Source organism: Branchiostoma floridae, chromosome 1 (genome assembly GCF_000003815.2).
Source record: "Branchiostoma floridae strain S238N-H82 chromosome 1, Bfl_VNyyK, whole genome shotgun sequence".
Lineage (NCBI taxonomy): Eukaryota > Metazoa > Chordata > Leptocardii > Amphioxiformes > Branchiostomatidae > Branchiostoma > Branchiostoma floridae.
Window position 1 is genome coordinate 11,415,746 of NC_049979.1, and position 27,423 is coordinate 11,443,168.

Below are 27,423 nucleotides of genomic sequence, written 5' to 3' on the forward strand. Positions count from 1 at the left end.
ATACTTTCTATGGGATATGAATGGGGTGAAAATAGGATAAATAGTTGGCCAGCAGAGTGGCCCCATGAAACCCCATTGTGGCCAAACTCCCATGGAAATTATTCTTCCTATTTGACTAACTCCTTAACCACTTTTCAACCAGCGTAGTTAGGCTGGTGAGATGACAAGCCTACGCGACATGTTTCTGCAGATATCTAATGTGTAGAGTTTCAGTTAACTTGATGATTGAGTTCTTTGTAGCACACCAAAAATGATTTCCCTGTCAGTGGTTAAGTAGCCCTGCTCCCTTTCTCACAGTCTGGGTAACAATGACTGGTTGTAGTTCTCACTCACACTGCTAGATGATGCTGCAACATCAGGCTCTTATCATGCTGGATTTCAGTCACAAGGACCCACAACTACCCTGATTAAATCTCGCTTATAGCAGCCCGCCCAATATCCGCCGGCCCCCCAGTCACAGCCCTGGGCAGAGAAGTTTGCGCTGCATAGACTAGACCCACAACATGAATCAGGATAGTAGTTTCAGGACCATCCTACAAGAATAATGACCAAAATACTCAGCTGCTGTGAAAGCAGCAGGTGACAAGGGATTTTTTCCTTGCAAAATCAAAATAACCCATTCTGGCTTTTCTTGTTGGACCGGTCCAGAAAAAAACGGACCTGAAATAAATCAGTGGACCGGATGTCGGACCAAATCGAAAATGAACAGATTATACCGGCATGCCTTCATGGTGTTTTGGAGCTTACACATAACGTTACAAGTCCAAGAAAATAACAAGACTCAGAGTGAATTAAAGGCATACTACGGGATTTTTGAATAAAACAAAAAGTAGCTTTTCCTACTTTTTCTTTACATTGTTAGTTCAATCAACCCTATAGTATTGCATACCAATATTCATTGAGAGATGTTGCGACATCAATGCACCACATAAGCATGATGTATAAAAATTGTGATCTTCCAAGAAACAGATGGGCACAGGCTGGTTACTGCCTCTGTGTGTTGTTGTTTCTTGCTTATCAGCCTGGCTTCCCAGTGGGGGGCCAGTTGACAGTTCCTCTGAGTACAGTAGACTAGCTTTCTGTACAAGGTTTCTTGCAGTTTTGAAGGGAATATGACCTTAGCTTGTTGATATCCTACGAAATAGACTAATAAGTTCATGATTATATGCTATTTTAGAATGATTAGATATTGGTGTTTCCAAAGAAGGTCTCCATTGTTTTCTTTATCTGCAGTCTGCCATGCATGTGCTAACTTATTACCCCACCCCGGGGGACCTACCGGTGGCAAGCAAGACCTGCTGGAGGGTCTAACTTGGGGGGACACAAGGTTACAGGGTGCCTAGAGCGGAATGTTTGTAGACTAATCCTTTACGTCCCTAACGTGAAATAATGACACAAAAGTGTCAAAAAGTGACAAAAAGTAGTAGTAAATCTGATATTTCTTAATTCTAGAATATTTCAAATTTGAGCGCAAAAACTGCGTAGTATGCCTTTAAGCGCCAATGGACTTCAGATACTCCACAACTGAATAAGATTCGTGATTACTTTGAGTGACACCAAGGGGGGAAAGCTCCTTGGTGACACTCATTACTCTTCTTCGGGGTCTCTAGAATCAATGTGTGGTTGATATTATGTTTGCTTGTTGTTTTTGTTGATGTTTTAGATATGGGTAGGAAGTTGATGAGTGAGTTTCAAATTATATAACGTTAATGCATTTCTATCAATTCTTCTGGTCATGCGGTACTAAATTTTTCCGCAAGAGTACGTTACATATCCGAAGAATCCCTGGCGGGCTGATAACGAGTGATGACCATGTGGTATGCGCACACCCCCGCAATAACAACAAAGTGGACTGATCCGGTTATGGTAATTTGTCAAAATGGCGGCACCCAAGTTCGTCTCCGAGCCCACCACCTACGAGAATCCTGCTAATTTTGCCTTATAAGTTTCACCATGGCCTCGGTGACGATGCTGAGAGAAAGCGCAGGATCTGAGGGATCGGTGAACGTCGGACCAGAGCTGGCTGGTGATCTCTCCGCCGAACAGACGGACCGTCCCGCTGGCCAAGCCCAGGTGATGGCATCCCAACCTGAACAAAAGTCAGACTCGGGGGTGAACAACAGCCCTAGTGGTCCTGACTCCGCTCTGGCACAGCAACAAGCCGACTTCATTCTGGGCCAGTCAGGTACGGTACAGGCTTTCACACAGAAGGGAGCGTCAGGGAAGGAACTTGTGCTGGTTTACTGGCTGTTTGTGAGTGTTAGAACTAGGAGGGAGGGGGGTACTGAACCGCGGACACTTGCCTTGTGGGTGGCAAACACACTGATGACTCATAAATGCTGTTTACTGTAACTGTTACTGTTAGATGTTAGAACGGAAGGGAGCACCGCCAAAGGTGGAGAGAATAACAAACTATGCACACTTTGAAAGTTTAATGTATAATTTGTATAATTTATACTACATGGATGTATTAACTGTTGATAAACAACGTTTACATAGAAGATAACTACTTGAATAAGTTTTCAAATAGCTTAAACTTATAACTAGTTATATACTTTTTAGTTCTTTGTGAAAGTTTTTATATTCTGCATACAATTGCATGGATATACTGATGAAGAATGATCATAATTTGAAAACAGGACCATGCTAGTCTTACTGATAAACATTTACTTGAAATAAATAAATTATTATAAATATAACGGGAGGGGCCCCGAGTTCGCCACTTTTTTCAATAAACCATCGTTTTCAAACGGAAGTTTAATGACCCTCTCTATGATCAGTGAATACATCAGCATATCTTATGTCTGACTTTTTTTGCACGCGTTACCATGGTGATTGATCGAACATAGAGGTCAAGGGTCAATCAGCAACTTTCCGACGTAAGACGGGGCGTATGTTCCAAGGGTGTACCCTGAGTTCGCCACTTTTACAATTGGTCAGAAATCGTTAAAAAGAACCATTGAAAATGTTTTTAAGGTATTGAATTCTATTCTATGACTTACCACTTTCCTGTTACGGGGATTGAAAGCAATGCTTTGCAGCACATCGGAATGAAACACGCAAGTTATGTAGACATATTGAAGTACGTCTTCTACGACCACGTGCTAAAGTTCCGCAGAACGCGGTCACTCGGGGTCAGCGGCATCTTTCCATTTTCTTCTCCATAGATCGTCACTTTTGTAGATATGAAGAAGCTTGTGTATGCATATTGTACTTTGGTGTTCCATGTTAAGATTAACCACAAAAGTAATATCAGAATCTTTCCTGTCCGGTGTAGAAAATTTTAAAAAGTTAAAGTGGCGAACTCATGGTACAGTGGCGAACTCGGGGCCCCTCCCGTTAATCATATGAACTGCTGGACAATCGTAGATGGTAACAATGTATGGTAACAACTGATGATCATACATGAAAATCATAAAACATTAACGTTAAATAGCTAGTCAAATTTGTTCTTAAAATTTGATTTAATACAGACTAACAGTGCAGACTAAACTTTGAGGAACTTGAGGGATTTTACAGGTACCCTAGCAAAGCTTTCAAAATTTTGATCATCTTTAATTACCCTAGTACTCAATGGAAGTTTTGAAACTACATGTAACATCCACCTCATGGTGATGAACACGAAAAGTCAATCTCAATGGATATGTCATGTACAGTCAAACCTGAATTAGAGGCCACCTTTGCATAGTGACCACCTGGTCATTGTGGTCACTTTTTGTCGGTCCCTTGGATTTTTCCCATTTACGTAAGCTTTAAAAAGTTTAAGAAATAGTCGCACTACCTATTGGGACCATATAGTGGCCATTTGTTACCCTGCGCCGAGTTTGAAATCATAACTTGGTATCCAGCTGTAATATAGCTCCCGAGTCTCTTCTCTCCTCTTCGTAATTGCGAAGAGGAGAGAAGAGACTCGGGAGCTATATCACAGCTGGGTACCAGGCTATTAAAATCATACTTTGCGAGGATTTGGAGTTCCCGACAGGGTCATTTTGGCAGTAGCAGAAGGTATGTGTGTCTTTGTCGGCGAATTTACCTTCATTGTGCATGACAATATCAATCCTTTTCAGTAGATTTGACATTGACAGAGTGAGTTGAATTTTGAGAAGATCGAGACATTGTTTTTTGGTGAGATAGAGTAGTGAGTAACGTATTGCTCTTGGTCATCATCATTTTCTCTATAGTGTAGTGGCCACCTGTCTATAGTGGTCACTTTTCTCCAGTCCCTTGAGTGGCCGCTATAGACATGTTTGACTGTAGCTTTTGATACAGGTGCAGAGACCATCTGGATTAAGATGTCTAGAACAGGAGTACTTGTACATTGTAGTTGTGGTGTCTGTTGTAGATAGGAGATGGAGATGCCACAGGTTCGATTGGCATTCCTTGTAACTAATGTAAGGTGTTGTGTCCTTGAGGAAAGGTACTTTCCTCACTCCACCCAGGTGTAAAGTAGGGGAGGTAAAACTAAAAGGTGGTAGAAGGAGAGCGATAGGCTTTACATTTACCATCCAATATCCAATACTGTTCCCATGACACAGTAGATAACAACCTGTTGCCACAATGGCATTCAAAAGGCCATGGGACCTTTAGGCTTTACCTTTTTTTCAAGTTTTATTTTTGCATATGTTGATGAAATAAGTACATATGAAATGTTAGTACAAAGTAAAAAAAGGAAAATTGCAGTTTCAGCTGAAGTTGTTTTGTATAGCTGGTTAACTGAATAGAAATAATACTGTAGATTTCAAAATGCTTGCAGTGGTTTTGTTTTCGTGGTCAGCCCTACTATGGGAGTTCATGACACCACAAATATGCCTTGCCATGTATTACTTCTGTTCTACATTCCGGCTAAATGGGGTAGGGAATTTCCCGAGCAGCCTCGTAACCCCTGCTTCGCCTATTGGGTCAGTTAGTCGAACTTGCTGAAGCTTGATGTTTCTGACTTAGAGAGAAGACATGCTGTCACAGTGGTCAATGACCTTGCACTGAGCAAACTCATTTCAAAAAAGTGTTTCAGCCCCAAACTTAAAATTCACCAAAAACATCCTTGCCAGCTGCATTGAAATTAGGTCAGTGCAAAAATGAACTTATTTATTATATACAGGGCTCAAAATACCACATGCATATGCAAGTTTGTGCATGTAAAATTGGTATGGTGCAAGCAAGTTTAGACCAAACTTGCCCCAGTGCAAGTTGCTTTTATCCACTGTTACCTGACATTAGAAAAAGCTGGCACACACCATAAATATTGTTTGTCCTTGAATTTGAAACTGAAAGGTAAAAGGTAACTTTATCTCTGTTATATACTTTGTCTGACCCTTGCCTCTTTCCTCGTGACCTCAATGAAAAGCGGCCGGCAGGCCGATTTGAGCTTTCATGAATAAATAAAGGTTCAAACAAACAAACAAAAGAAAATAATCCTGAATCAAAAAAAGGTTAGACATCCAGGTAAACATTTCCATCTCTACAATGCTAACAGTTCCTATGGCCTTGTCTTACCTTGATTTGCATATGAGTTACATTATACAAGTTAGTGACTGTGATAGATCTATATGTTCAACTGTTTTTTCCAGTTACATGTATGTACTTGCATTGACTGATTGAGTTGCTCTACCACTTCATGTGATGCTAAAGAATAGTGATGGATGTCACTCGAAGCATCCAGAAGAAATGTATGGATCTTTAATATTTAATATTGAGTTGCAGACATTGAATTGTCTTTAATTATCCTCCCCACCAACAAGGTAATGCTATGCAGTGGCTCTATCTTCCAAAACAACAATACTCGGTGGGTGTAATCGTCAACAAAGAATAGCAAATTGCATTATCAATAGCTTTTTCTGTTTCACTGGGGCTGTTTTTAACGGAGGTGTTTGAAATAGCAGTAGGGAGTTCTACCTGGTATTTTTGTTCGATATGGTGTTCGATCAGGATGGGTCAAAACATTAAAGCCAAACTCAATACCCTTCTATCTATACCTACATGATCTTTTTGCCAATTTATTCCACAACTTTCTCAACGCACCAAAGAGGTCTTGTACTTGTAGTTGTAGTGACTGTAAACTGAAGGAACAGAAGACATGAGACTGAATTTCATTGTCATTTTCCATCCAAAGAAGCGGACCCCAGTTTGAGACCAGTGGTGAATGCCTCGTCTGTGTCGACCCCAGGACTCCAGCAGGGCGTGGTCCCAGTCCACCTGAGCCCAGGTGTGACCATCCTACCAGGTGTGGCGAACAACGCTGGGCTCATCACCAACTCTGTGGAACAGTAAGTTCAGGGAATCCCTACTTAAGGCTTGAAATACTGAAGTACTGGGTGCATGTGCACCTTTGTGCACCCAAAATTAGAACTGTTCACCTAATTTTTGGTTGCTGGTGCACTGGTGGATCAATATTTTTCGTGTTGGGTTACATCATGTTTAATTACTATATTAGTCAGGGTTGTAGCCAGGATTTTATTTTAGCGTAGTGGGAATGGCATGGTAGCGAAGCGACCAATCAGGAGATTGGTGTGGAAGGGGGTCATTTTGAAAATATAGACTTAAAAGTTGTCACTCTGTTAAGATCACATGTAATTTGAAGGATTTGGGGGTCAGTTTTGAGTGGCATATCATCATTTTTCATTGTTCAGACATTGATTAGACATTGTTGAACAAGCAAATGATAGCCATAGCCTGAGTATCATCCTCCGTAGTAACCGCTGGCTCACGACTTTCGCTTGCTAACCACGGAGTCTGACCTTGCACGTATCCCTGACGGTTGGAAATTAAATCACGTAATGAGAGAATTCAAGCTGCGCGCGCTGGGCGGGGCCTCATTTGATTGGATTACCCGAAAGACCAACGGTCCAATAACGCGGCCTCATTTTTCACGTGACCTAGTTGTTTACGTCGGCAGGTCTCCGCGCGAAATTTTCACATGGATGTGTGTACCACCATTTCTCGTTGCAATGTGTCTTCTATTGCCCTGTTTGGTTAGCAAGCGAAAGTCGTGAGCCAGCGGTTACTACGGAGGATGATACTCAGGCTATGATAGCCAAGCACCACTACACTAGTTAAAAATTAGCGTAGTGGCCCTTATTTTAGCGTAGTGGTCAAAAATTTTAGCGTAGTGGCCCACTACGCTAAAATGCACTAGCTAGAACCCTGTTAGTTATGTATTAGAATACATCATATTCTTGACATTCAAGTGTCATTTAAGCCTTTCTTGTATCACTTGTATAAAATAAGCCTGAGAAGATTCCAGCTCTCCAGAGGAACAGGTATGATTTGGTTGTCCATCCAACTTTACTCTGTATACCTAAATCTTTAGATTGATAGCACACCAGTGGTCCTATTCAGGCTATTGCCCAAAAAGAAGAATTTGTAGCCCTGCTGCTAGTAGAAGGCTACCTGGCTTCATGCTCACCCCGGGTTACCACTCCAGTGATATATGGGTTTACCCTCACCCCCACCCCCCCCCCATGTCACAATACAAATTTGTATACACAGGGCGAATTTCTACCCCAAACTTTCTATCATATTTCAGCCTAATGACCTGAAATTTGGTGCCAGGGTTGACGAACATGTGCTTAAATTATGGATATCATTAGTCGAAAATGTTTTGCGAAATATGCCAGCACTTACCATCCCAGGTGCACGGATGAAGGTTAAAAACCTGTCACCCATTCAGGACCTTCCCATGACTCTGCTACCAAAAACACCTACCAGGAAATTGACACTGTGCAGCGGAAGTAGCCCAGAGTCCTTCCTATTCGATGTCACTCCTATGCTTGCTTCCAAGCAGAATATGGCTTTCCTGCATTTTTTATTTATTTTTTTATTTCTTCCTCTGGTACAAAAAGATTTCAAAGATTAGTAGGCAACCTCACCAAGGAACCTCTTACCACAGATGATCTTGCTCATAACTATGGTCTTCAGAAGGGAGGTCATGGTCGGCTATGTGTGACATGCTTACCATATGAGGATACAATTGCACGTCCTGACACATTTAGATAGATAATATGTTTTACGTTAACCTTCCTTGTATGTGTGGCTGTTCATCTTCAAGCTGAACTGCCTCTTGTCATCATTCCAGTTCAATAGAATTTGTTGTTGGTTGTTTTGAATATGCACTGGACTGAAAGCATGCCCATCATGCATTATAAGATGCATGTTAGTACGTTAGGAATCTACTATGTTGTTTAGACATGATCAAAATATTATGCAACATTATAGGCATCTATAGTCAATACCTTTCAGAGGCACCCTTCTTACACCTAAAGGAAATCCTTGACAAATATTATTGTTGGGACACTTGCATGTTGTTATTCAAGCCATGTACCAATTATTACCAGTAAAATGACCTGAAATGTTTCATTCCAGTGAGCAGAGGAGGTACAGGAAGAGGGCAGTGCATAATGAAGGTAAGCGGTGATCTCTGTGTGCGGATGCATCAGTCATTAATTCTGGGGGGATGCTGCAGATGTGGATTGCATTTTTGATTGGACAAGTTCATGTGCAAGAAAGGGGGGGGGGGTGCTGTGTAATATTCCAGACATCATGCACTATGTTTGCAACTAAGAATATTGACCAGTCACTGCTGGGTGCACTGTAGTTTTTTTTTTTTTTTTTTTTTTTTTTTTTTTAATTGCAGTACAGCAGGGCTCCTGCCAGTGCCTGTCATATCACAGAATTTTGCTGTGAATGACAGAAAAGTTTAAGACCATTCCTTCAGCCTTGACAGACAAGACTATTATGTGGATTAAGATATAGGAATGTCCAAAATTGGAACAAGCTACACCCAGACACTGGCCTGGATATTGAACAATGACAGCAATTTGTAAATGATGACGGAAAAAATCTTCTTAGTGGGTATTGGGATGGTGGAAAAAATTCAAGCTGACAAGAGCTGTGCGGCACAGTGAAAATGAAGCATTTGCGTGATTTTTCTAGATACCTGTTAAAACAGTATAGGTGACACAATGGAAGAACACATGTTTGTGGAAGGTAATGAGTTTGCTGTGAAAAGTCAGGATGAAAAGAATTTATATTTAGAGCTTTAGGACACTACGAAAATTTATAGTACCAATAATCACTTCTCAAATCAAGTTGTAGATCTCTATGCCCTCATTCAATGCTAGTTCGCTGCAGTGACTTGTTATGTTCCTCTGATTCTAAACGACCTGTCACACCTAACCTTTTCATAAAACTCTAAGCGTTTTTTTAAAGTTATCTAATGAGGATATAGTACTTAGCAACAAGTTCCACTCTACAATAGCACCTCAATTCTAGGTTGATAACTGTGGCACCTGAAGGAATGACTATTTCTTTTTCTTTGTAGTTGAGAGAAGAAGAAAGGACAAGATAAATGCAGGTATCCTGAGGATTGGAGAACTTCTCCCCTGCACACAGCAGGAAAAGCAAGTTGTGGTAGGTTCCTTCCATTTGTTTTTATCTCCATAAAAAATGGGAGGAAAACTTGAATCAGTCTCTATTCACTCCCTGAAACGGTGTATACCCATTTACAGATTTTCCCCTCATGTTTTCATATCCATCTTCTAGTCCATCTCTATTGTTTTCAAATCTGGGAAGCAGTAGATGAAAGTGATGTTGCATGATGCTGCTATATGGCTGATAAGAGCTTTCTCACCCTTGTGTCCGCAGAGTAAGCGAGGCATCCTTGACAAGGCCTATGACCACATTGTGAAGCTCAGTAAGGAACATGAGCACATGCTGATGAATGGAGGCTCACCCGTACAAGGTCAGGAGGACGTCTTGTTTTGCTAGGGTCTCGGAAATTTGACTTTGCCTTTTTTCTAGTCTATAAGTATAACAGGTGTTGCAAGAGGCATCTTACAGACTTTGTAGACTAAGAGCAAACTGAAAGAACAATTTTTGAAGATCTTGTAAAAAACATGTATAATGCTTTAATTGTAACATTGATGAAGATAAGAAAAAGCCTCTCATATTTAATCAAGCTTAAATCTTTTCGATATGGAAAGAAATCATATCTTTTCAAACATTGCAGCAAAAAATGTATCATCCCTGGATTGAATTGACACCTGTTAAATGTTAAGTTGAAGTTCCCTCTATATTGTTTATTTTTCACATTAGTCTTTGAATAGGTATTACATTGAATGTATGGAGTCTCTTGAAACAACATTTGTGCATTAATCTCATCAAGATCAAGCAAATGTCAGGTTCTACTCAGCAATTTGCAAATGATTTTTGAGACATGTTCTACACCTTTCCAGTGGTCTGTGCTTTTGTCTCTTTTCCTCCCTTCCAGATCAAAACTCAGACCACTAGATTAGAAAAACACAGAAAGTTCCTCAAAAATGTAATTTTAAACACTGAGCAGAACCCAAGATCTGTTTCGAGACTGAATGCATTATGTTTAAAGAACCTCCACAGCCTTGTCAAAACAAGGCGGCAGGTGGCGATTTTAGCCGCCTACTTACATTTTCCCAGCCGGCTACTTTGGGGTAGAATTTCAAAAAATAAAAGTTACTTTAAGTCCAGTGCTCCCCGTTATAAAATCCCCCAGCAGTTTGTTTTGATAAACCTCTGGCAGTTTTCTGATAGTTGGCCCCTGGTTAGGGGTCATAGCGAGGAACCTTTGCCGAATTTTTTTGAAATTCAGGATTCTTTTGTCAATTCAAAGTTTAAAGATAACAATAAAAGTTACCCAAAATACACCCCCAAACCATATTTAGGGGTCTAAATTTAAAAATTTTCCCAGGGGGAGGCCCCCCGACCCCCCCTACGGGACGGGGGGTCACCCCCCTCCCGTACCTACCCCCCCGCTTGCCACTTCGTGGCTCGCCGCAAGCCGCTACGCGCCTTGCCTGCTACTTTCATATATTAGCCCCCTACTCTAAAAGTTTGTGACAAGGCTGACTCCATATCAAATGCCTATCTAAATCCAAAAATCTATGTGTGTAATACAACCAGTACAGAGGGGACTTGTTTGGTGGATTTCTTGAAAGCAAAATTTTTGACAATTTTTCACATTTTACTACAAGGAGCCTAACCCTACACCTTCTCACAAGTTGATTGCACCTGCCTTGATAACAGTGTCATCCTGTTGTTTCAGCCATGGAGATCCGGAGACTGAGGGAACAGATTAACGAACTGACAGTGGAGAAGGAGAGGTACGAGAAAGTGCTGGATATGCACGGGATCTCCGTCAGCCAAGACCCCACCCTGATGTGGAAGGGCAAGACCAAGGCAGTCAGTCCCGCAGGGCCGTATAAGTCCGTCGCGCCGCTGGTCATCCGTCACATGAAGACAGAGGGCCAACAAGTCGCAATAGGCAGTGCAGGAGTCAGTCCGTTAGCTAGTGGACTGAATACGCTGGCAAGCAGTAAGGTAGGGGAGATCCCGCTTGTACAGGCACCCAACGGACTGCAACAGGCAGTCCATACAGGGATGTCTGGACTTCTGATGACGAAGCCAGCAGCCAGTTCGTCTGTGGTCAGCCAGCAAGTTCCTGTGGGACAGACTGTGGTCAATCAGGCTGGGGGGCTGGTCAACCTGGTCCAAGTCCCAACGCCAGCAGTCAAAGTCTTCCCTTCCGTCGTGGGGAGTTCAGCGGGGCCCGGAGCCCTTCAGGTCAACCCTACAATCAACACAGCAAACATGGCGCTGGTGTCGCCACTTTTGAGCGCCGGGAGTGGAGCGGTGCTTGGCTCGCAGCCCTGCGCCTCCACCGTACAGACTAGCGTGGCAAAAGTTCCACAAAATGCAGTGCAGAGTGGCATGACGCCCGCAGTCATCCCAATCCTAGGTAGCGTACCGAATGCCTCTGTGGGCACGTCCCATGCATTGAACACCCCGTCGTCGGTATCTCCGTATCTCATACAGCCACAGAACTCTCTACTGGGACAGAACATGCTGGGTACAAACTCTGTTCTGGTCAACACAGCTTCCCAAGTGGGGGGTGTCCAGAACCCTGGCTATGTAACTGTCACCGTCATGCCAAACAACATGCCCAGCGTGCAGGAGGTACCTGGCAATGGGCAGCCAGTTCTGATGCCAGCGGGTCAGGTGGGGAACCCGGGTCTGTCTGCCAACCAAATCCAGTACCTTCCCACGGGGATTCCCCAGAACATTCAAGGCTCTGTGAACCAAATGAGCGCGACGGAAACGATTCATCAAAACCAGCAGTTTTCCAACATGCTTGGTACTCAGAACGTGAACGCTGTCAGCATGCTTCCCGTAAGTGCCTGTACCAACCTCACCAATGTGTCCCAGAGCACTGCCGTGCCAAGACTCTCCACCGGGATCACAAATAGCCTGACTTCCCCTGTTCTGAATAACGTCACAAAGCCGGTCACAAGCATGGTTTGGTCCACCACAAGTGTTCCCAGATCTGGAGGGCCCAACAATATCCAGGTGCCGGGAGTGAACGGCATGCAGGTGGTCGCCGGTCCGACCATCAACTCCAGCGGGACCCTGAAGCTTCCTCTGCCCAGTAACCCCAACGTGGTGCCCAACATGACGGGGCCCATGTTCACCATCCTGCAGGGGCCCGGCAACCAGATCATCCTCATGCCCGTGGTCACCAGCGCGGGGTCGGGGACCAGTCTTCCTCAAGCTTTGTCGTCTTCCAGCAGTGACAGCAAGAAAAAGTCATCAAAGAAGTCCAGCAAGAAAAAGGCCCCGAAAAGTGCTGAAAAGGGGGCAAAAGCAACAGACTCTAGCACACAGAGCAAGCAGAAGAATAAAGTGGCTTGTTCCACACAAAATGGGAAACAGACAACACATGCAGGGCTAGTAAAATCCTCTACAACTGTAGATAGTCAAGCAATAATGCAGTCTGGAGGTACAACTTTAGTGAACCAGTCCCCAAGTCAGGCCACTCCAGTCATGTCGCTGCCAAATTCTTCGGGAACCACTCATGTGAACACAACAGCTACAGTTGGGACTTCAACAGTGACATCTACCCCTTACCTCCTACCACACCCAGGCATGCAGGCACAAGTGCCTCATGCGTCTCTACCAGTGAACATTATCAATCCAACATCTTCCATGGCATCAACATTGGCCAATGTAAGCTCGGGTAGTCAGACTGTGGCAACACCGAGTAATCCGTCTCTTTCGGCTGCAGCTGGCCCGCAGGTGTCCTCAGGCCAGGCCCCTCTGATGTTCCCCGCCGTCTCCCCCCTGCAGCTGCCGTGCCCTGTAAACCACACCTCCGTCGTGCCAACACCCACAGCTTTCCTCACCAACCAAAGCTCGCAGTTCAACCAAAACCTCAACAAACTCGGCGGTGGGGGAGCCGTGCAGGTGCCTGTCGGTGGGGGAGTGCAGTTACTCTCTCTCCCCTCAGTGAGTAACCCAATGGTGCCATTTAACAATCCCCTCCAAGTGAACACAACTCAAACTGCAACTGTTGGTACCAGCCAGAACACACAAGACATTCTTGCAAAAGCTGCGGAGTCCATATTTTCAGCACAGTCTCCTGATCTGTCGTCGCCATCCGAGCAGCCTCTGTTCAGCAGTCTCCAGGTGTCACAAGCCTGCTCAACTTCAGCTCCTACAAATTCAGGCCAGCAAACCTGTAATGTTGCCATGATTTCAACTAATTCTCAGAATATAGGTGTCACAACATCTTCAAACAGTAAAAGCCAGTATCACATTCTAACTCATGCTGCTGGAAATGCTGAACACAATAAGAGAACAGAGTTGGCTGATCACCATCCTACCAGTCATCTGGCCTGTAGGCAAGGTCGTGAAACTGCACCACAGAGTTTAGGAACATCAATGCCATTTATGGGTAACAAACAACATCACATTGGCCTGCAAGGCAATGCCTTGAGTTTTAGTGGTGCCCAAAATAGTGGAGTCGTAGAATTAAGCAATGTGAACAGCCAGGTTACTGATTCCGCTGCAATGCAACAACAGAGACACAGCAGCGGGCACCATGTTGGCCTTCCCAAGCAAGTGTCCACTCCTCACACTGCAGTCTGCCCTGTGCCCATGCCATCAGGTAAGTCCAGAACAAAAGCAAAAGCAAAGCCAAGTGAAGGGAGCAAAGCAAAGGCAAAGGAAAGGAAAGGCAAAAGTGCTGGTTCTAACAAGTCTCAGGCAAAGGGTAACTCCACAAGCTTAACCTCTACTTGTAAGGGAGGCATTGCACCATCAGTGTCAGCAGCTTCTGAAGGCACTGTCACAACTTCCAAGGACTCAAGAAGTACTGATATGCAAGGACTATCACAAGCAAATGTATCAGCAATAGGTAGCAACAGTAACAATTCAGTTAGAGAGCAGACCTCTGCTGTATTCAGTACAAATGCCCCAGTTGGGCTGATTCCCTCTCCAGTCCCAATTCCTGCGCAGCTGTCCAAGACTGCCACCCCCATCAGCAGTGTGGTTACCCAGGCCCAGGGCAGTGCAGGAACTCCATCTCAGGGTAGAACTGTGGTGCAACCAAGAACACCAACCAAGAACAGCAGGCTGAGCTACTCAGCGGAGGCTCTGATAGGAAATACCGCCTCTGGACCTCCCCCTGGTCAGGAAACACCCCAATCTAATGCAGAGAAAACAGTGCCTAGCCCGCATGGGACCCCAAAAAGGCCACCCAACTCCCAGTACAACAACCTCAGACCAGAAGCAACCATTGCCAGATCTGTGATTTATTCTCCGGAAGTGCAATCAGGAAAAACACCAGGACAGACTCATGCGCAGAATGTGACAAACCCTGTGGAGGGGCAGGGGAGGGACCCTGTGCCTTCTTCTCAAGCTGGTGGTTTTCTGTACGTTCCTTGGTTAAATAGACCCACCACAACAAATCATGGTAATCAAGCCTCAACAAGACCATCATCTTCCTCCACAACATCAACTGTAAATGCAAAATCTTCCGCAGGGACCAGGCCGCCACCCGTCCCTCCTGCTGTAACATCCACAGTGCAGAAATCACCCACCTTTTCATTCTTCCCTCTTCAGCCTGACCTTTTCAACCAGACTCCTCAAGCTGCTGGATACTTTCCTCCACCAACAGCATCCTCAAAAAGCTCCAAAACATCCATGCCACCACCGAACATCACTCCAACTTCACATCTCATCCAAAACAAGGATATCAGCAGCATTAGGCCCGCTGATTCTGCCGACCGAGTCGGACCCCAGTCAGCTGCAGGAAGGTGGGACGGAAGGAATATCTCCTCACTGCTGAGCCCAAGGCTTCATCCGCACTCTCACCAGCACTCTCGTTCCGAGCAGAACACCTCTCCGGCAACGTCTGACGCATCCAGGCTGTTGACGGGATCAAAATCACACGGCAGCATTCCTGCAACTGGAGCAAGTACTGTATCCTGGGGGAACCAGGGTCTCAGCCAGAGGATCCAAAATCAGACCAACAGCACCATAGAAAGCCAGAAATCACAGCAGCCTGTCGGACGTGAGGGTGGTCCTATGCGACAATTGAACAGTGTTGACTGCAGGACTTCATCAAACCCCAGCACACAGTTGATGGCAAGTGTCCAACAACAGAGAACAGTGGAGACCAATGACCAACGGGTGCCTGCGGTCCCACGCCGGGGAGGAGAATCCAGGGTCAACACACACAGCGGCCGGTCAGAACAAATGGAGCCTCCGCAGAGACAGGACAGACCAAGACCGTCGCCTCAGGGCACCGTAGGAAGACAGGGACCAGCCAAGACCAGGAACAATCCTTGGCAGGGGGATCAACAGAGCCCTGCCCAGGCAAATGGTCATGAAGTTGCAACATCACAAACTAGTCCTCGCTTGCCGGTCCAGAGCCCCCAAAGAACTCATGCTGATACCCTATCAGGTGGTAGGGTTGTTCAGCAGGCTGGTAGACCTGATACTGCACAGAACATGGCAGGGAGGCAGATCCAAATTACCGAACAACAAGCATCCAGTCCACGAACGGCCACTGCAAATGTGACCAGGAACCCTCAAAGCTTTGTGGCAACTCTTGGACATCCTACAAACAACAACAGCATCGACCGCTCCCCTAGGCACCACAACGGGCCCATGTCAGTGGAGCCCGAGTCTCCTTCCTTCTCAAACCAAAGGCCCAGCTCGGGAGAGAGCCAGGCTGCCAGAAAGAACAAAAGGCAACGGGAAGCTGAGGAACAACAGCCAAAGAGACTCAAGCCTACGGACAATAATCAGACCATGAGAAGTAGCCAGCCAGTATCAGAAGGGAACAATAGCAGACAAAAGAATTCAGAGAGGCCAATGACTTGGACAATAGTTCACAGAGAAGCTGCGGGAACGCAGGCAGGATCTCACCATATAGTACCGCAGCCCATGCAAGACTTAAACGGTGTGAGAACATCTGCTTCTGACGTGAACCATGGGCAAGTTGTGAACGGTCACGGCAGGGAACATCTCCCACCGCCGCACCCGCCAAGGCTGGCAACTTCTCACGACTTCTTCAACCCGGCCTTCAACATCCACCCCAGGGGCCAGGACATGCACAGGCACAACATCCAGCCCAGGGCCCCGTTTCCCGGCCCCGACTTCCAGAGAGATGGCCGGCCACATGGCACTGCGCCTTCCACACAACATAATCCTCAGTCAAACCTCAACACCTCGGCTTCCTTTCTTCCGGGTATGCCAACACCGGCGTCAGAGGCGAGTCGCCCACACAGCCGAGCTCACGAGGTGAGCCAGTTCTACACCAACTTCAACCCACCCAAGCAGGTCCATGGAGATGTTCCCCTGCCTACTTACCTTCCCAACCAGGTGCTTGCGTCACAGCCCCCGCGTCTTCCTGAGGGCCGTGCCGAAATTGCAACCCCGTTTAACCCCTTCTCACCGCCCAGACCCGCAGGGTTACCCTTGAACTTCTCCCAGAACTTCCCAGTTGTCCCAGACGGGAACATCCCACGTACCACCTTCAACCTCCCCCCTGCGGTGACCAGCGGCCCCCCCGCCAACACCCTCGTCAACTCTCTACCTCCCCCTCCCCCACCCATCACTCCCCACGTGCCTAACTTCGGCATGTTTCCCGAGGTCCCCCACAACGTGGCAGGACCGCAGAACGACAACGCAGCAGCCCTGGGTGTGCCCCAGCTGCCCTTCCACACCAGCCCCATGCTGAGCCAGGCGCACGGCGACCCGCACCACCCGGGCCTCAGGACGGGACCCCTCATAGGGGCGCGGGCCAAGGAGAGCTTCATGCACAGCGCCATGAGCATACAGAACATCCTGGGGAAGGGTCAGCACCCTCCGCTGGAGGACCCAGCGGCCATGAACCACGGGATCGGTGCGGGGATGGGACCTAGTTATCACACATCTGCATTCAGCAATGCCGTCCACGCCTTCAACTTTCCCCCTCCATGAACTAGTTCCTGTGGACCTCTTGAATGATTTCATTACATGCTGGGAGATTCGGGGCACAATGGGTATTTCAGGGTGCAAACAATATCATTACCATGAGAACATAGACGGGCACACTTAACATGTATTACATAAACTGGCGATGCTGTTGTTTCCCCCCTTATCTACCCATGGTGCCCTGCTACATATAGCGGTGAGAAGCAGAACTCCAGTTAGAAGCTCTAAGGAAGATGTCTGATGGGCATGGAAACATCAGCAGGTATTATTAACTGGTTGTGTAGAAGAAAGTTCTACTATCCAATAACCTGCCAACTTGATGAAATTATTTTTGTTGTTGATGTTGTGTTTCCCCTTAGCTTCCCATGGTGCCCTGCTTCTCCCAGCATGCAATGATATCTGTAAAAAGTTTATAGAATGTCCTGAAGGTACAGTGGCAGTGAAATGTCACATTCAGAAAATCTATCTTCCATTTTAAGGTGCAAAAAAATGAAATGCATTGTCCATAGTTCCAAATTTTCAAATACGATCTGAATGGATGTACAAGAGCTACAATTCTGTTGTGTCAACAGAAATGTTGATTTACACTTTGTTTTGGAAGTTGAAGCAGACTGGGTCATGTTATTAGCCATAGCCTACAGGTGTGTGGCCTGTTGAGAAAATGTACTGGAAAGGAAAGAACAGCATGTTGGTGATATGTCCATTGTTGAAAATAGGAAGAAAGAAAAAGTATTCTGAGACATAGGAAATATGAAATAGGATAATGTAATTATTCTCAGCTATAACTACCTTCCAAGTGATATGGAAGGCAAAGCAATATAAAAAAGATGTAGGAATGTAAGTTTGTGGCAACATAGTTTTATCACAGTATCAGATAGAGGTTTGATCATATTATCTGAATGTATATTTTTATACCACATGTAGCTTTATATCGGCATTTTTATGATATGGCATGTATGTATTTCCAAAGCTACAATGTATGTACAGCTTATCCTCATATCATTAAAGAAGTTTGTTGTAAGATGAGTCTGATGTACCTTTGTTTGGCTCAGACACCAAAGGTTATGGGTTCAAATTTGCTGGTATGTTACTGATCTTGTGCCCTTGGGAAAGGCACTTAACATGACTTAACTCAGGTCCAAATGAGCACCTAGCTTCAGTCAGTGCCATTCTTCTGGTAGGACATAAAGTGGAGATCCCCTGTTTGAGGAGAGCCACACCTCGAGCACATTTAATAACCTGCCACACTTTACTGAAAAGGGTACTAATAGGGATCCTTCCCATTGTGAGCAGATAAACCTTGTTGGTTTATTTTCACCTCGCTTCTGCCAACCAAAATCCACCTTTCAGTTAAGTAAAAAAAACTTGTGCAAAAGTCCCTTTAACTTTAAAGAGGCCTTGCATTTGTTATGCATAGAACGGGTTGATAAGAAATTTCTGTACTGATATTCATTGAAATATGCACACATTGCATACTGACAGACACCATAAACTAGCACGATTCAGGATAGACGCAAAAAAACTGCAAAATAAGTCTGCCCAAGGGCAATGAGTGCAAGGATGCCCAGTAGAAATCAGATGGTAGTCGGGCTACTTCGTACATGTATATTATTTTTAATGAAAACAATGTTGGCATACCTTAGAACACAGGTACATGTATTAGCAAATTATGTTTTTCTAGGTTTAGGAAGACATGCTGTCACATAACTAGTAGGACTATTGATCATACTTATCAACAGGCAATACCTGCAAGTCACTATACCATGATAAACAATATTAAATCAGAAGGGCCCTTGTGGGCTTGGAATGATGGAATGTAAGGTTTGTATGATATTTTCCGTTGCTTTTGAAAACATTCTATGACATTGATCTTTAACATCATCTTCACCATTGGACAACCCCACTTTAGTTAGTAAACACCAGTTACTTTAATTCGGTGCCTCACTTGACAGTTAACACTCCTCTTTTGTATTAAGACACCCTGTTAGATTGAAAGAAAGTGAGTCGCCATGATCTCAACTAGAGTAAAAGCTAAGATGCGGGTAGCCTCCTTAGCAAGCGCTATGAGTCGATCGTTCGCGAACGTCTTTTTGCTTAAAAATATGATTTTTTTCTGATGGCATATCCGGTTTATTGCACTTCGGTTTCTTGTTACTGAACCAAGTGCAGGCAGCACAAGAACCCAAGTCTATGGTCTTTTTGCAATCAGAAAAAGCAGCCTCTACCAGGCTCCACGGATCGCTGGTCAAATAGTAGAAATTGGAAAAATAGGGAGAATAATGTGCTAGTGGAGTCGGACAGCCAGAGGAGTCAGTACTGGTCGTCTATTGACTAATCTAGCCGGCACACTCCCCTCGCACACTTCCCTCTATTTGTCCAATTTATACTATATGACCAACGGTCCACGGAGCTTGGTAGAGGCTACAGAAAAAGAACTTCATAAGCCTCTTGAAATCCGAACTTGTAGGACCTGCTGAAAAGGCTAAGATTCGGTGACGTCTCAGTCCACCACTGCGTACACCGTGTCTCCCACACGGATGGTTCCCTCCCTATCGGCGGCCAGGTGAGACCCGAACATCGGCGATGTGCCCACCTTCTTCCTCATAGCTCCTTCAGCCTGACGGTAACTGTAGTGTATACAAATTTGTGCAGACGTTTTTACACATATAGACAAACCCTCAATCAGAAATTTATCTGTTCTTTAAATTTTACAAATGAGCAGATTTCGAATCCTCAAACAACTCTAATTAGCCTTTATATAAAAAAATTATCTTGCATTTTAAACACTTCTTTTATTTATCCCAATGGGGAAAACTTTATGTACAATAAATCTAAGATACATGTAACGTTATTACCAATAATTACTCAGACATGATTCTCTACACGTTTCTTTTCAGACTTACACTTTGACAGACATCAATGGTTTACAACATGTCATCGCGGGTGATATCCTTGTTTAGATAGATTTCACCAAATAATGCCTAATTCGTTTTCTTTATCATTGGGCCCAGCAAGACAGGAGAGATAAGAATGAATATACTCACAGCCTGAGTGTTTCAAGCGGCTCCTTCTCACCCTTCACACCTGTCTCTGGATCAATGGTGGTGAAGACACACCTGCACAAGAAGAAAACAACAATAAAGTCTATGGCCTTAAGATATCATCCTCTGCAGCAATTGGGGTGGCATTGATGGACTAGGGTTTAGACTTCCTGGCTAGCGTGTGTATTCCTGGAGAGACGCTGCGTCCTAAAGAAAGGTACCGGTATTTACATGATTTTCCTCACTAAAATAAATGGGTACCTGAATTCAGTTGTGGAAGTGTACATGATGGAAGGAAAGAGATGGGCTCCGCCTAATCCAAGACCATACCCAAAACACAGTGGATTGATTAACAACCTGCTCATCATACAGCATCGAAAAGGCTATGAGATTTGCTTTTATTAGATTTATACTTGTAACAATTACTTGCAAATCAAAGAAGATGACTTACCTATCACACTGCTTCATCCTCCTGAACTCGGCTTTGCCGACCCTGATGGACTTCCAAGAATCCTTTAAAAATATGAGGAAAATCTTATTTCTAATTTCAATGTAGAATTTACAGCTGACATTTGAATTCTTGACAATGTACAAACTGCACAATTATATTCTCCGATACTTGAGGTTTTCCAAAACATTGACCGCTGTTGTTAATCACCACTTTTCTCTGATCTGATGCAGACAAGGAAAAAGCTATTGCCAATGTTACTTCTAAGAAGGTTCTCTGTACACAACCAACAGCAACGTAACTCATCGTGGAAAATGGCATCTTCAAATAAAAGTACTGTCTCTCACCTCCGCATGAGGAGAACAGCCAGTCACCACAATGTTGGGACGGAAGTTCCTGATAGTGACAGGTAGGTCCAGCTTGGCATTCAGGTTGTCCAGGGAAGCCTCAGAGAGCATCATGAAGGCAGCGTAGTCAGGGAAGGCAACCTTGGTGGATACAGTGGGTATACAGTATCAGAATAGAGTAGTCAGGTCGTGGCTATTATCGCGGTACGTTTGGATCTCTTTCTTTGAAATTTATTCTTTATTTTTACCTCGGGGAAGAAGGGAAGGTCACCTCCTAATGGGAGGATTTGTAATTGTCCGAGTTTGTGCTGTTAGCAGCTGTATCTTACGATTGGTTTGGTGGATCATTATGTTGGCACATGGTTAGGAGCTAACTGTGCGATAATTATATAACGTTACATATCAGGAAAATAATCAGAAGGAAGCTCCTTCTGTGGAGACATTATTTTTATGACAGAACGTTCGAATATGTCTGCGCACTTGATAACGTAACTCAGTTTTACCTTCTTAGGATTAGGGTGAGGGCTAGGGTGAGGGCTAGGGCTAGGGCTAGGGCTAGGGCTAGGGCTAGGGCTAGGGCTAGGGCTAGGGCTAGGGCTAGGGCTAGGGCTAGGGCTAGGGCTGTGGCTGGGGCTGGGGCTGTGGCTGGGGCTGGGGCTAGCTGGGGCTAGCTGGGGCTAGCTGGGGCTGGGGCTGGGGTCGGGGTCGGGGTTAGGGTTAGGGTTAGGGTTTAGGGTTAGGGTTAGAGTTTAGGTTAGGACTAGGGCTAGGGTTAAGGTTGGAGTCGAAGTAAAAAAAGGGTGACCATTGGACCATTGAGTCATTTCCATAGAGGATGGTCATGATGATTTGCAAATTACCTCATCACCAGTTTCTGCGAACTCCGCAAACATTTTCCACTCCTTCAGATCCCTCTTCTTGCAATTGGACGCAGAAAACAGCAGTCTGGTACCCGGCCTGTTCAGGTAGGAGGAGAACCACTCAGCAGCCTCGTCTCCACAGTCAACCCCTTCTCCCGCCACAGCAAACACTCTGGGAAACACACATTTGTCTATATATATCATTTTCAGGTGCAATGGCCTATTGGGTTCTACAAGGTACTTCTAAAGTGTTCGCCCTGCACTCCGTCTTCGGCCTCACCATGTTATACCAAATCCAACACAAACTGGTTTCTCTGCTTAGCACTCATCACATGAGAAAGAGTATGGAGGTTGCACACACTTGACACCAATGGATGTAACCTTTGCTCCCAGAGCTTGCACAAGGATTGTGTGGCCTGAGGGCTATAGAAATGGATATAAACACCACCCTATGCACCATGAATGGTGTGCAATTGATTTTGTCACACAGCTGAGCATTAGCAGCCCTGTCAAGAGTCAGCATGCTTACATTGTACTGATACAAAAGACTTAGATCTATTAAATGACTTCACCTTTCAAGTTCTGTCTTTTTACTATTGCAACAGTCCCATTAGGTGGCCTGTTCTATAAATAATAAGGTGAAAATCATTCTTGCTATCTATATGATTATTTGATGATGATGATGATGGTACTGCTTACTTTGTGTGGACAAGCCTGCCCTGCTCCAGATTGACCGGTAGCCTCAGCGTGTCCTTGCCGGGTGCGTCCAGACACAGGCTGCCGTCCTCGGCCAGGCTGGACGTCACCAGCACCAGGGACGGCTCCTGCCGGGCTGTGAGGAAGTGGTCCTTCTCATTCACCACCAGCCAGTGTCTGACAGGAGGAACATCACGCTCGACTCAGTCATGTACATAATATCAGTCATGTCTGAACAATATTTGCAGAAAACTTTCTGCAGTAGATCAACAGTATTCATTTCTTGAACTTGTTGATAATAACTAACTCTCTAACCCCCAAATCAGACAACTCTATATCATACAACCAAATGAGCATCACCAACTTTAAAAAAGAGATTCAACATTCTGTGCAGTACCAGAGAAATATAATAGGAAGCACGAAATCGACCTTGACCTTCATCTTCTCAAGACGTACCCAAATGTGACTGTGACAACAGACGATCAATATGTTATTGGGTAATGCTGGATAAGCATAACAGACGTGAGGAGAAGATAAAAAAAACTGTAGTATGCAAAGACATGATGTTACATTTCCCTCTCTGCTACATGGAGCTGAGTCTCTACCAGACCTCCGCCTGGCCGAATAGTAATCGGGGACTTTGATGAAGTTAGGAATTAAAGCCCAGCACTTGCACCTAGGGGTGAACTGACTGCAAAAGAGTCTGACTGAAATCCCACGGCAACTTATTCTTCTCTTTCTTTTTTTCATCCAGCTGACACGTCTGCTTGGAGACTACATAGAACGTACATCTAGAATATATTGATACTTTCTGTAAGGCCTTATGTAAACTGACCTGTCCATCAGTGCTTGGTACTTCAGTCCTGTGGGAGTGACCTCAGCCGCCTCCACGGCCAGCCCCCTGCACGACTTCACAGGGTAGATGAAGATCTCGGAAACTCTCCCGACTTCTTCATAAGATTCCATCCTCTTTGACGCCGCAAATCCTGGAATTAAGGGGTTAGTTGAAGTCAGTATAGTTTTGGATTAGCCATGGTAACGAGGGAATAGACTACTCTCTAAGCGGAGATCCGTCAACGGCTTATTATTGACGTCCCTTATGCGTTTTCATCGGGCTTTCCATTCTATTTTGTCAGGTTTTCTTTTGATAAGTTGGTGGACAAAAATAAAACCCAGCAAAATACAGAAAGCCCGACGAAAACGTCTTTAAAACGTCAAAAACAAGCCGAAGAATAGAAACTGACAGGAAAGACTGAGAAGGTTGAGCTTATGAAAAAAAAATGAAGAACACAACGTAAGCCAAGGTTCCATATATTAAGCAATATCTGAGAAATGTTTTGTATAAAGCACCATCGTTTATAAATCCTTGTCTCCACCAGACTACTAGGACCTACTAGCACCTGCGCTGGTTGAAATCGTGTGATATTTAGCCGCATAAGGAGAATGATTTACCCGGGGAGTTTGGCCACCATTTGCGTAGGATATCATTTGCCGTCTCCTGTAGTTTTTGCAAAGCTGAAAGCTTCAAATGCAATAAAAGTAGCAATCCGCTCATTTTCAAGAACAAAGGCTGTAGCTTTGCCGTTGAAGTACGAGTGTGACACTGGAAAGATCTGTTGGAGAGCAGTTACTATATCCTAGCTATGACTGAATTGATGAACATTGATATGCAAAAGAATGTAGTTGGAGAACAGGTTTATCCTATTAAGCTCTGAATTGATATGCAAAAGAGGGAGAGAGATTTTTAGTAGTCAAAATGAAACAGGGGAAAGACAAGACTACTTACAAAAGATGTTTGTCCAAAATAAATCAAGACCATAGTATGTCCAGCACAAAATATTCAAAAACAGAAAGTTCTGCTGTAGTACTAGCATCAAGTCACACACCAGGGGGCTCAAAATCGACCTTGAGAATGACCTTTGTCTTCCCAACTCCCATTCACATACCAAATCGTTTCGATCCACTCAGAATTCGAAACTTATGCTGACCAGTCCACAACTATCCGGATACAGAAGCACACACACAGACAGACATACCCGAAACAATACCTCAATTTTCATGGAGGTAATGATCATATTATGACTTGAGTTTGGGGGACATTGATAGAGGATATTATGTTTCATAAATATGTCGGATCGGAGTTGTTGTTCCTTGTTTCAATGCGAACTCTTTTAATCCCTCGTTGAAGTTGAGACTCGCATGAGGTACTGAAAACGTTAATCCGTAACCTTGCCAGAAGAGAAAAGAACGCAGGTATTCACTGACCTCCGACCTTAAACCCGCGAACAAGGCCGAATCCCCTGACTTTCTGGTTCCGTGCGCTACTCGCACGCAGTGCTGATTTCTTCTCTTACTCTCAAGCTCTGGCCCAAGAGATATTATCTACCACTCAACTTGATCACAATCGTAGCATGTCCAGAACTAGAGATACCAAACCCGAAAGATCCGCTGCAGTGCCGTAACAAGCCGCTAGGGAGCCCAGAATCTAATCGTTTCAATTCAAGATCCCAAGACCTACCTACGTACCAAATATCAAAACAAGCAATCTAGGTATTCTGGAGTTTAAATATGCTGTTCAACTACATAACGTTACACATACACACACACACACACACACACACACATATACACACACGCACGCACGCGCGCACGCAAACGTTACCGAAAACATAACCCTCTAGCGAAGGTAATTAGCCATATCCCGGTTATAATCTCGGGCAGGCTACACATAACCTTTGAGCCCTGAACGCCGAGACGTGCCTACAAACGTGATCGCTCCTGGCTCTGAAACGAAGTAAACAAAGTTCTTTGCTCACAGCCAATGTTTTTCACCTGACAACGTTTCGTTGGACGGTATTCCACCTTCCTGACACGTGAAAAACATGGTTGTTTGCATGCAATGAACTTAATCAGCCATTCACGCAACGTTATAGCAAATGCCGTTTTGCACTGGAATCCCAGCTTTCTCTAATTCCCTGAGCCGAAACAGTGTAGCTTTAACGTTACTGGTGTCAAAATCACATCGACATGTTATTAAGTGGTGGCCGGCTTAAGAGTCCTGCCATCTCAATTAAGGTCAAGGTCAACCTCATTTACTTTGTTAACTACTAGTAACTAGCAACCTGAGTTGTAAAAAGACGTCCCACAGTGGAACTTCCCTGCTTCAACTCTCAGAGCCGACGCATTAACGTCTCGCTCACCGGCGTTGCTTGACAGAAATGGCGGCTGGCTGCTGGCAGGGACTTCCGGGTGGCATTCAGTTGAAATGTCTGGGTCACAGAGGAATCTAGGGCATCGACCTTCTGCAAACAAAACCCTCCCGTCTACTGTTTGGCGCTCTAACGTTCTTTTCTTGCAATTTCTTCGAAGCTTGCAATCGTTGTGGCGAGCACTTTTAGAGTGAAGGAAGATCTTTCTTAAGACGCTGACTTACTTTCGCCTTTTTGCATAGATGTCCACTTTTCTTACAATTCCCCTTAATCACGCACAGGATTACAGGAGCATTGAATTGCTCGACAATTGTACATCATACAGCTTTTTAGGAAGCAAATCTACTCCACAGAGGATCACACAGGACTGCAGGCATGGCAGGATGGCACTACAAACGGTCTCTAATTTTCCTTGGTGGCATTTCTGACGGCTAGGAGATCCTAGCAACATAACGTATCTATCCGATATGATAACTCAGTACGGCCCTATGATATGACAATAATGCTGTGATCATATGTAACACGCACATGTCGATGTATGATCCTCCAAGATTGGATAATGGCACCCTTTTGGCAATAAATCTTAAGGCCTTTTCTAATCTGTTGGCAAATAACGTTTAAATATCGATGAAGGCCAGACATCCAGGTAATAAGATACGCCAAGTAGCACTTATTTAAGCAACTTGATATGACTCTGGGAACGGTCAGATGTTTCAGGTATCATCCACTCACAATACCTTTCGTCAGTGACATCCAGTGTTAGTACCACTTACGGAAACGTCTGACCATTTCCAAAATGATCTAGCTGCTTGAGTAACTTCTACTTCTTGTGTGCTAGTTTCAGTGAGCAGACCATTTGTCATAGGTGTCAGGGGGTATTTGATACATCTGTTATGATGACGTGAGTGATCGGTCGTGACAAAAGGAGCTCGAAGCTTCAAATCAAAAACAGTCTCCAAGCCGAAATGGTTCACGCGGCGACGGTATTTCTACGTCTCTCTAGCTGTATCCATGGAAAGGAGGTGAACACACATAAAACTCTGTGCAGAACCTTGCATCTGCTTGGAGATTATTTGAAATCAGCTCAGGCGAGGCCTCAAGATTGTCGGACCACTTCTAGGCCACTGGGTCACCTCACCTCTTCTCAGTGACAGTGACAAATGTGGGGGCAGGGGAAAATCGCTAAGGACTAACTGCGACAACGATACATGCAAATCGACCCTCCACTAGTGAGACCTGAGGCAGTGAACCTGAAGTGGGTATCCGGATGATGATGATGCATACCTCAAAAAGGCAAGAGATCAATAAATGTTGCTTATTTTGTTGTCGGAATGCTCGGGCATAATAGAAATGACACAAGAAAGGAAAGTGTGTCACAAAGCCAGCCTATATACTGCCACAGGGGCCACAATGTTAGAATTACCCTCACATTCCCAGAAATTCAATATTTGTAAACAATCGGAAGTCGGGTGAACGTCGCCCGAACGTCACCCAACTAACGGGCGTTCACCATCCGATTTGCGCTCGATGATTAAT

At 44.7% G+C, this 27,423-nt stretch overlaps 2 protein-coding genes across 3 annotated transcripts; one reads left to right on the plus strand and one right to left on the minus strand.

Annotated features, from left to right (window-relative positions):
* Positions 1–1,825: 1,825 nt before the first annotated feature.
* LOC118427474 (basic helix-loop-helix domain-containing protein USF3-like) lies at positions 1,826–17,292 on the plus strand. The gene is made up of 6 exons (XM_035837298.1): positions 1,826–2,185; positions 6,110–6,263; positions 8,359–8,399; positions 9,317–9,405; positions 9,640–9,736; positions 11,072–17,292. The coding sequence occupies exons 1-6, from the start codon at positions 1,954–1,956 to the stop codon at positions 17,290–17,292; spliced, it is 6,834 nt and encodes a 2,277-aa protein (XP_035693191.1). The 5' UTR covers positions 1,826–1,953.
* A 1,588-nt stretch (positions 17,293–18,880) lies between these two features.
* Positions 18,881–24,342, minus strand: LOC118408736 (mitochondrial amidoxime reducing component 2-like). Of its 2 annotated transcripts, none has more exons than XM_035809618.1 (8): positions 24,131–24,342; positions 23,514–23,664; positions 22,682–22,855; positions 21,983–22,154; positions 21,123–21,263; positions 20,779–20,840; positions 20,331–20,402; positions 18,881–19,913 (listed from the first exon to the last, which is right to left on the minus strand). In XM_035809618.1, exons 1-8 carry the CDS (start codon positions 24,231–24,233, stop codon positions 19,787–19,789), a joined length of 1,002 nt encoding a protein of 333 aa, XP_035665511.1. In that variant the 5' UTR covers positions 24,234–24,342; the 3' UTR covers positions 18,881–19,786. The 2 variants fall into 2 exon arrangements, with proteins under 2 accessions (XP_035665511.1, XP_035665579.1); XM_035809686.1 differs by having other exon boundaries at positions 19,654–19,913; positions 24,079–24,335.
* Between the last annotated feature and the right edge of the window lie 3,081 nt (positions 24,343–27,423).